The 11216-nt window shown below is 38.2% G+C and overlaps 1 protein-coding gene across 7 annotated transcripts in view; it reads right to left on the bottom strand.

Moving 5' to 3' along the window:
- The window catches only part of TENM3 (teneurin transmembrane protein 3), a 330131-nt gene that overhangs the window by 113823 nt on the left and 205092 nt on the right, over positions 1–11216 (bottom strand). For all 7 annotated transcript variants that reach the window (XM_082608816.1, XM_082608817.1, XM_082608818.1 and 4 more), the window contains 5 exons: positions 9300–9514; positions 3599–3809; positions 3065–3166; positions 2677–2871; positions 1379–1579 (listed from right to left, as the gene is read on the bottom strand). In XM_082608816.1, the coding sequence (XP_082464942.1) occupies positions 1379–1579; positions 2677–2871; positions 3065–3166; positions 3599–3809; positions 9300–9514 (924 nt within the window). The remainder of the gene's footprint in view (positions 1–1378; positions 1580–2676; positions 2872–3064; positions 3167–3598; positions 3810–9299; positions 9515–11216) is intronic.

The raw sequence follows: 11216 nt of genomic DNA, 5'->3' as shown, positions 1-11216 counted from the left end.
CCCTGTGTGTAATGATATTCTCACAGTTGTGTCTTTGGTAATGGTAGCAGGAGCAGCAGTGGCAGTAAAGGTGGTGGCAGCTGTATTTAGAATTTATTACGGGCTAAGCATTGTACTAAGTATTTACTTCACGTGCATCAATTCAAGCAATTCCCACAGCAGCATCTCTGGAAAGAATGTCTTTTGATTAAATCCATTTTACAGATGAGCAAACTGAAGCATGCAGTGATTTCCCTGGGGTATACAGGTATCAAGTAGTACAGACTGAATATGAACCCAAACATCGGATTTCAGAATCCATGCTCGTAAGTACTTTCTAATACTGTTCCCCTAGTCAAAAAATATTCCCTCAACCTCCACATTAACTACAATCTCTAAAAGAAGGCAAGAAATGTTAAAAATCTCCTTGACAACTTTCAACAGGCATCAAGGCAGGATCTAAATACTGACTGAATTTAGCATATTAGTCCATGTAATACTCAACAGAATATTATACTGGAACACACTGGTTTCTAAGTATGTCATGTGTGTTTATCTCATCTCCCCAATTAAACTGTAATCTTCTAGACTAGAACAGCATCTTTTCAAACTGTATGACTAACGAGTGGGTCATGGAATTAATTCACGGGTTGCAACCGGCACTAAAAAAAGTAGAACAGACTTGGGAGAAAGTATCAGTGTATATCACTTTGTAAAGCTTTTGTTTCAGTGATGTGAGTATATGCACATATATGTATATGAGGTCACAATGTAAAAATGTATTTAAGACCACATGTTATTTAGGTCATGGTCAAAAACTTGAAAGCCACTATTCTACAGGGCAGGGATAATTGACACTCTTTTATCCCTGCAGTGTCTGTCACAAAGCCATGCACAGAGCTGGCGCTCAAATACAACGTGACTGATTGGATAAAATTACTACCTGTCGTTTCTATTATAATCATACAGTTACAATTAAAAACTCAGTGTTGAACCATTATGTACACCATAATATCTATATATGTTTACTCTTTATTGTGATAATATTAAGTCTTCTATTGTCACATAATTTTTTAATTGAAGCTTCTCTGTTTATGAGATAACGTGCTTAAATCTCCAAGCTGTACACAGGCCTTCAGAGTTAAGAAGAAAGAGGGCTTTACACAAGTGAAAGATTATTCTTTATATTAATACTAAAGGAGAAATTTAATGACAAATTGACTAAGCCTGTTTCTTTCCATATTATAAGATAACAAATTTCATTACTTTTAATATTTATTTCTATAAATGTTCACTTTAATAAAATTAAGTATAATAAGTGTGTTTTAAAAATTAAAATGTCGTAACCTTTAGCTAAAGAATATTAAGTGCTCAATCGTATGGCATGTATGAACCTCACCATTTGAGCAGTCTGGGCCAGTCCAATTAGGGTCACAAGTGCAGGAGCCACTTTCTTGAAGATATGTTCCATGACCAGAGCACTGGTCTGGACACATGGTCTTGAGTATTTCACAGTTGTTACCACCCCATCCTGGATTGCAGTGACATTCCCCATGGATACACACACCATGATTAGAACATCCAGGGTCTAGACAGTCAGCTAGTGGAAAGAAAAGAGAACAAATTTACGGTCAAATCTAGAAGATATACACAAGTACATATGGAACAAAGAATTACACCCCAATCTGATTTACCTGAACACTTTGGATACTCAAATGTTTACCCACCGTTTATTTGCAAGAACTTATTCTGAAAAATGCAGAGAATTTATACAATAAAGCATTAAGAATCATGCCATTTAGGTAATTGAGACTCTTGCAAGGATTTGTAATTCTAGTGAATTACACACTTCTGCTCTTGAGATTTCAGACGACTGCTTTCCGTTCTGCCCGGAGAGTAATAAGTATTGGCTTCTCTATAACAAAATCCGAATCAGCTGACCTAATCCATAACCACTGAGTACTGACAGCTGTATGGGACCCTCAAATGTTTGAGAAATAAATGAGTTGCAGACTCTCCATCTCTCTTAATTCACTTTAATGTGCTTTAGATGACGAGATTTAATTTAGCAATTTGACTCAATAAAACTTTACACTTGTAGGGTCAATGGCCTGAAAATTTAATTCCAGAGACTTAATTGCATCACTTTGTGTGTGCAGATCAATAAAATCCATTTGACTGAAGAACGGAAATGGTGCTTTTCTGCTTTTTGAAAAAACAGTTCAACTGCACTTTACAGTATAGCATCTTGACTATCAACATTATATACAGTTATGGCACAAACCCATGATGTATTTTTCTCCACCAGTATACTATGTTCAATATTCTGTCTTTCTAGAGATGCCAGAATGCTAGATTTAGAAGCTGGCATCAAGGTGAAAAACTGCAAAAAAAAAAAAAAAAAAAAAAAAAAAAAGAATTCAACGGTTCACCATTGGTTCTAAGACAAAAATGTTTGTGTACTTTTCTCAGAGTAAAAAAAAAAAAAATTATTCACACAAATGAGAGAGAGCTAAAGGACTCCTTGGTATTTTTTCCTTTTTATTAGGTAAAATGTTCATGAAGCAATGCAAGATCAAAATTACTTTCAGAAGGAGGCGTATAAAAAGATTCATCTGCCAAACGAAGGGTTAGACATATAAGCTGTTTCTTTATGAAGCTATAAAGACAGACCTCTGCAAGGTTTGACATGTTTACCTTCTTCACAGTTCTCTCCTTTGTATCCGGAGTTGCAAGCACAAGAGCCCACGATACAAATCCCACGACCCCCGCACTGCGGGTCAATACACTGCGTATTTGGTACATCACACTCGGTGCCCTTCCAGCCACTGAAACAGAGGCAGCGGCCCTTGGAGTACTGGCCGTTGCCACTACACAGCACTGGACAGGCTGCTGTGAAATAAAACACGACAGACGAATTAACAGCCACGTTTCCCATCGAGATTGTCCAAGAACAGGCACATCGCTGGAACCAGCAATATGCCATTTCTCCCCCGTTTTCTTTCCTGTCTTGAGAGCTTTCTGAATTGCTCGTGTTTCTACAGCTTATTTATATTGGCTTAAGAAAAGAATCTAACTTGCATACCTCTTGAGCAATCCGGACCTAGAAATCCTGGAAAACAATGGCAAGTTCCAGAAACACACTCTCCATTTCCATGGCAGTTTCGGGGGCATTCCACCACAGACTCTGAAGAAAAGAACAAGAAGCAGTCCTTGCTGTGCAGCCTGCCTCTCGTGCAGGGTAAACCGTGTCACTTTGATCATTTTAGCTACATCTTGAAGGAAGCACGGGTGGCTTGCTCCATAACCCCCCAAAAGTATTCATTCATACCAGATTATTCGAATAGTAAAGCAAGGCACTGACATTTCAAATGCAGACGTTTTAAAGCGTTTTCGTGATGCACTGTCCTCCTCCAAGCTACTTCCAAGTGATACTGTCTTCCTGTGCTTCACGGTTTGTCACACAGTCATAAACAAACAACTTAAAAAATATTTCTCACTTCTACCTCAGGCTTTAACATCCTAGGGATCACTCAAATTGGTGAAGACAATTGAATTTCTAGGCAACACAGTGTTGAGGCCGGAAGCCCGGAAGTGATGCTTTGAAGACAGTTCTTACCTATCACAATGGTATTGAACGACACCTGCTCTGCACTTTTCCCATCATTATAAAAAGCCAGATGCCAGATTCCAGAATCCAGGTACTGGATAAAGCCGGCCTCGTGGAGACTGACGGCCCTCGCCTGTCGCCCGGCTCTTTCGGACTCGAGCAAGTTCCGCTGCTCCCGGGCTATCAACCTGCTGCCGTCCAGCAGCTCCACAAAGTCGTACTGAGGACGAGCACAAGGAGAGCTGGTTAGTGGCCGGAAAGGGTCGGTTGCGCTGCTCCTCTCCCTCCTGCCAGACTTTCCTCCTTCGCTCTAATAAACACAGTGGTAGAAACAGGTTCCTTGATCGACAGGTCTTCTAGGCATCGCATTTACAGGGGTGACGGAGATTACCCACCGCACAGCAAACACCACTGTTGTATTTAAACATCACAGACCATTTCTTCCCTTGATGTGCAATACGGTGTCCAAACTTACTTAATTCTTCTGACTGATACAAAGTGTGTGAGTTTACAGAACAGACTTGTGGTTGCCTAGAGGGGGAGAGGGGTTGGGGCAGGGGTGGATTGGGAGTTTGGGATGAGCAGGTGCAAACTATTATATATAGGATGGATAAACAACAAGGTCCTGCTGTAGAGCTATATTCAGTATCCTGTAATAAACCATAATGTAAAAGAATGTGAAAAAGTATATGTATAACTTTTTTTGTGTGTGTGGTACGCGGGCCTCTCACTGTTGTGGCCTCTCCCGTTGCGGAGCACAGGCTCCGGACGCGCAGGCTCAGCGGCCACGGCTCACGGGTCCAGCCACTCCGCGGCATGTGGGATCTTCCTGGACTGGGGCACGAACCCGTGTCCCCTGCATTGGCAGGCAGACTCCCAACCACTGCGCCACCAGGGAAGCCCTATATGTATAACTTTGATGTACAGCAGAAATTAACACAACATTGTCAATCAACTATACTTCAATAAAATTATGAAAAAAAATTTTTTTTAAAGTTTGTGAGTTGAGGCAGTTTGGGGTTACAACCCTAACCCTGTACTATTCCAAGCCCAGCAGCTCTGTTTTAGTTAGACCATTAGATGACCTCTTAAGATCTTCTCCTATTTAATACTCAAGTAGTAACCCTGCTACTGAATACTTACTCTGTGCCAGGACTATTTTTAATCCTCCTAGCAACACTTCTAGGAAGGCATTAATGTTTACACTTCAAAGATGAAGGAAACTGAAGCTTGAGAAGCTTGATATCTGGTCAGTGGTGCAGGTGGTATGTGAACTCCAGTGCACTTTGCTCCAAAGCTCAGGCTGTTCCCGTTACCCGACTCCACCCCTCTGTGACCCTGATGTAACCATTCCGAGCACCATGGAGAAAGCCATGGATTTTCACTTAGTTACGGTTAGATCAAAAACATAACAAGATGCCTTTACATCTTTGATCAAAAGTCTAAAAAATTAAACAATGGAGGGAGGAATTCTGAAGGGATGGCCGTCCCAATTATGATCATGAAGTCAATCATCATTAAACTTAATTTTGGTTTTAGCAAGATTAATCATGAACATTGGGTAGCTGGAAGAATGTAACCAGAGAATTTGAAGATAATTCAAAAAAATATGGGGACTTCCCTGGTGGCACAGTGGTTAAGAATCCGCCTGCCAATGCAGGGGACATGGGTTTGATCCCTGGTCCAGGAAGATCCCAGATGACATGGAGCAACTAAGCCCGTGAGCCACAACTACTGAGCCTGCGAGCCACAACTATTGAGCCTGTGCACCTAGAGCCCATGCTCCGCAAAAGGAGAAGCCACTGCAATGAGAAGCCCACGCACCGCAATGAAGAGTAGCCCCCGCTCGCTGCAACTAGAGAAAAGCCCGCGCACAGCAACGAAGACCCAATGCAGCCATAAACAAACAAACAAACAAACAAATAAATAAATAGGAAAAAAAGATGGAATGTGACTGGTAATAGTGGGGTAAAATTTTGTAGCCAGAGATAATTCAGTGAATTTGGAAGACACTGCAAAGACTTTCCAACACAGTTTTAATAAACTTGTTAGACAATAGTTTCTTAAAAGTAGAATCATTCAGGGTCTATAGACTTTTACCCAGTTTCATTTTATTCCTGAGGTATGTATTTATGGTGAAAAGTACACTACAGCACTATAAATATAAATCATTAATGCTAAAGCACTACACATGTGAATCATCAATATTCTACTTTCTGATAGACTCCTTAAATGGAATTTCATCAGACATCTATTTAAGGAAAGGTTATTTATAATGAATCCCTTAATACAATCAAATTGAAAAAAAATCAGTTGTTGGGATTCTAAGAATCAGTTAAATACGTTGCCACTGTACACAGACCTCTTACTGTTACCATTGGACAGAATTTAGAATATCTAATTCAGCTTCCGACACACTACATTTTAAATGTAAATATAAAAGCATTTTTTGTTATTGTTTGGTGTAGTCAAACTGCATTATAACATCATTTAGCTGTGAGAAATATACAAAAAAGCCACAACGTGATTAGCATTCATTTACATCTTATGAAGATGAAAATAATGACGGGTATGGATATCTGAACTGCAAAATTTCACTGGGATTCTGTTCCGAAATTATCAGAGGAAATTAATTCAGCACGTTTGAAAGGTGCCTCTGCCTCAAATAAGCCATTCATTTTCTCATCAGATTTAAATACTTGCATTAGCATGGCAAAAAGACAAGAAAAAGTTTCTTTTTATGGTCCCATTGCACATAAACACTTTTTTCCCCTAACATAAACACAGTAACTGACAAAGTGAATGGGAGGAAATTTTGAATTTTAACAGGTCTTTCAAGCCCTATTAATTGTCACCTTTATCATAGGGATCATTATTTGTCATCACAGTGTGAACAATAAAGTGAGGCTGGTGGCGGGGGAGTAGCTGACGGTTGTTGAGTATCTACCCAGTTCGAGGCCCTTCGGGGGGCATTTCACACACAACTTCAGGAGGGCACTCAAATACCTAAAGACACGTCCCCTATCTAACACTGAAGCTATCTCCGCGAAAAGGAAACAAACTATGTGGGGTAGAAATTTAATAACCTTTGTTCTCAGGGTGTAAAGTAATCACTTACGGGCAAATCTGAAGAGTTCTGCTCTGTAATACCTATTCATAAGATTCCTCTGGATTTTTTTGCGCAGCAAGTCTTAGAATCTTATGCTATTTTTAGGACAAAATTCGGTCTCACCACTTTGGAGGAGCAATCATGAGACAAAGCTTATACCTGATAAAGGTATCTTGGTGGTTTGTTTCTGAACAGATTTTCCATATTCTTAACTCATTTCAGTTATTAAAATGACGAGAACGCAGAATCTATGAATACCTAACTGTGCTCTCATATCAACTCTTTGGTGGTGGTAGATTCTTGCTGTAAATCCTTGACATAGAGGAGGGAGTGATTTTAAAGATCACCTGATACAACTCCTTCATTTTACAGACAGACACCGAGGCACAAGGAAGTTAGACTTGTGCAAGGTCACAAGGTCAGAAAGTGGCAGGCGTGTGTGCTCAAGGACCCAGGTTTCCCACTCCCATTCTCAAATAGCCTTTATGCAGATGCACTTAAAGGATACAGTACACTATTAACTGTACAGCGTTAACTTGCTTCCTTAGGCTTCTAACTGTCCAGGAGAATGAACTGAGCATCAGGGAGAAGAAAGTCAATCAATTCCTTGGTAACCATCATATGGACAGTTTTACAAAGGGTCACAAAAGACTTTCAAAACTCAAGTGATTATTCTGAATGGTTGGCCAATTTTAATTATTTCAGGTTGATTTATTTAACATTCCCCAGAAACAGAGAAATGTTCAGTTTGGGCTGTTTTATAGCATATTTCATGTTTAACCACTGAACTCAGAAAGAGTTGTCTGCTCTGCTGATCCTGAATAAACTGTAGGAAGGAACTCTAATAACTGTGGAGCTTAAGAAAATGCATAACCTACTTAAACACATATATTGTGGGAGAAAAGAAAAGTGGATATCACGTATATTGTGTTTAAATACCAGGATTATAAGAAAACCTGAAACTACACCTTTTATTCCCTAGTCTTATATGGCATATATAACCTCCAATAAGTCAACCCTAAATCTTTAAATAAACCTTTAAAGTGCCCAATGCATTAGAGAATTTTTTCTGAAATTAATTTTTGGAATTTATAGGTCACAAACTCGCTATTGTACTTAGTTTAGAGGTATGTTTCTTGAGTTATACAGAAATAATTTAATCATGTATGTGATTCCAATGGAAAAAAATTTTTTTTTTCCTATTTCACTGGACTACTGCTCTACTAAATGCAATCTATCTGCTATAACTGAAGTCAGAGAGGGCCACCTCCACTGAAGAAAATCCGGTTATTACATCTTAGTCAGTGTCACCTATAACATGAACTAGAGTCAAATGCAATTGTAATCTAAAATTTAAAATTGGACCCCAGTACACAATAAGAGGAATTTGACATGTAAACATTAAAGGAATTACTTTAACAATGTAGATATGAAAAACGTTAAAAAATTTACAGCTGTATCATTTATATATGTATATGAAACTTTCCCTGATCCATGACATTAGAGACAGCATGTCCAAATTTTCTTACTCATCTTTTTTTAAAGATATTATTTTTATTAGTATAGGGATCAATTTTTCTTTATAATTTATATTCCGAGGTTATAGAAAAAGCATTTCTCACAAAATTACATAATACAAAGCACCATGAAAATCCTCTGGTCCTCATTTGATAAATCCAGTTAAAATCGGCATGAAATTCTATGAGTAAATAAACTGATTTTCAAGCATAACTTTAAGCTCATCTAATTGTCAATTTTAATTAACCATCTATTACATTTTTTGGAATTCCTGTTTTGGGGAAAAGTCTGGGCTCCAATTTTGTGGTAGGTAATTTAAATAATTTCTCTTAGACATAATGGGACCTCTTTAAACCACAATTTCCAATTTATACACCGTGGGCCAATATTACACTATGAAAAATCCGTGGGATTATCGATCTGTGACAGTTGTGAGGTGATTTTCATGAAGGCAAATTGACTCTAAAGTTCTTTGAATCTACGATATAGGGGCATTTGAATTGTTTTAAGTAATGTGATCATCCTTGGTGACCTATGAAAGCTCTTTTATCTCTGTATTTCAGTGTTCATCATATGTAGACTAGGAATCATGGCTTGAGTTGATAAAGTTTATATCATGATATTTCTGTTTATGTTCCCATAATTTCTTTACAAAGAGTAAATCTGACATAAAGTAAAAAGTATATATTTTCAACAGAATGAATACATGTTTGAGATGAAAATGTCACGCATCTATTACATGAAAGGAGTATGATCTTTGGAAGTGATCATAGAATCTTTCTAAAACGCTTGGAAAATCTATGGTGTTTTACTACGTACTCAGATGATGTTCAATATTCATCAGGTTACTCACAAATTCTGTACATTTTAATCAATCAATAATGATTAAAGCAAGTCAGGAAGAAAATGCTCTTCTTCCTACTAATTCAAAAATCTCAAGATAAGTGTCACCTATATTCAAAATTCTTTTCACTGAAAAAGATCAACACAAAAGTGGTCAAACAGTTAAACAGCTGAACTTAAGAAACAGAATGACTTTAAATGTAAACGAGCAGTTTTCATTTTGCTGGTAACAGAGCCTACCTGAGTATGGGAAGGTGGTAAGCCTTTTCGGCCATATACTCCGATCAATGCATCTTTCTGAAGAGAGATATTGAATTTAAGAAACTGTGGCTGATCAATAAAGAGCTGTGATCTCCAGAAGATCCCGGGAGGAACCTCTTGAATTGCTCTTCGGCCAATATCAAGTTCTCCGGAATCTATGGTGTTATTTTCTTGTGTAAATCCACCCAATTTTCCTGAATGTAAGAGATCCATTGAAAAAGAACAAAACATTAAAAAGAAACAAAGCCAAAAAACAAAACAGCTTTCTGACTTTCAAAAAATTCTTTTTACTTAGATGCTCAGAAATTTCATTTTCTTCTGATAAATGAAATGCTCTTATTTATTCCTAATTTTCCCCTTAAAAGCCTTTTCTTTGTTAGATATTGTTCAGCCAACCCTGACTGAGCACAACATCCTTTAAGACATTTAAGTCAACACCCCTTTACTTCCCCCCAAGCTTTGCCTGTTACTGCAACTGTTTTCACACCCACAGTCTTTCTTGATCGCTTGAAACATAATTATCTTACAAATTATATGTGTTGTTATTTCTTGGGAGAGATTAATCTAAGTCTGGTATTTACCAGTCATTCTAAACATACCATAACCCTGCAAAGTGTAAATTAAGGCAGAATGGATTATGGAGATTTCCAAATCAATCCTTAAGCAAACAACAAAAACAGTCAATGGCACAGATTCATGTAGTTCCCTCCAAACTATATAGTAGAATGAATGGAAATTCAGATGCCTGAAGGGCGGGTGAGAGGGGGCAGGGGGCACATTATGAGGGGAAGGGAAGGAGGAGGGGTAAGTTTAAATTCTCACAAGGTTTTGACATAGGCTGCCACAACTTTTCCTCTTCCTTTTGATCTTCACCTCAACGTCACCTTCAGCCTTCCGGGCATATGTATTATTAGCCCTCTCAATGACTTCAACGTGTTGAGAACAAATAGTCTCCATCTCCACTCCCTGAATCTCTGACCCCTCTTAGAGACCATCTCCTTCCCAGTTTTAGGAAACAGATCCAGGAATCCTCTTTTTTGGTATGTCTCTGCCTCCTTACCTCTTCATTAAGGTTCTTCCTCATTCTGAGGGGGTTAGTGATAGAGAAGGTTTTACAATTTGCCTTAAATGGACACAAAACTGCATTGTCTCTTATTCCATGGAAAGGGTCCATGAACGCAAAGGAAGAGAATGGAAGTGGGCAGATTATTCTCTATCAAGTCAATCTTTTTGAAAGTCACAAAGTTGACAGTATTGAATTTGTCTTTTTAAGAACACTGATCTGAATATTAATTCAGATATTACATAATGTTATAAAATATCTATTATACAACACTGGATAAGTTGTGAATTCAAAATTTAGATGACTTCATTTCAAGATGGAGAGTTGTGAACTATTTTATTTAATGACAGAGGAGAGTCTTCTATCTATGAAGGATTATTAATTTAACATTGAGTTCATTTTTGAGTGTTTACTAGGGACACAGAATTGTGGGTATCAAGAAGAAATATAAATTAGAGAATAGAATCTTAGAGATTAGTCTGGCTTTGATGGCTTCTGCCATCAAGCAACTAGTTACCTGGTTGGGAAGACAACACCTAAAAACTAATAAATTAAATGACCATCTAAAGCAACACATGGTTAAAGGTCAGAGCAAAGTGATATCACTGAAGGCTGGAGGTGGAAAGATTTCACAGAAGGGGTAAGTTCTGAGCTAAACTTGGTAGGGCAAGTAGGCTAAGGTTTCTGAGTTGGGGTGAATATCATAATTAAAAACATGGCAATGGAACTGAACATGTGTTAGGGTGATGGTGAGCAGAGACATCCATCTGGCTAGAAAAGAAGTTAAGAAAGGCAGGAGTCAGATAAACCTGGGTTTGAATCCCAACTCTGTC

This window comes from Mesoplodon mirus (assembly GCF_964341445.2).
Source record: "Mesoplodon mirus genome assembly, chromosome: 20".
NCBI classification, from domain to species: domain Eukaryota; kingdom Metazoa; phylum Chordata; class Mammalia; order Artiodactyla; family Ziphiidae; genus Mesoplodon; species Mesoplodon mirus.
This window is presented reverse-complemented; position numbering and strand designations above follow the sequence as displayed.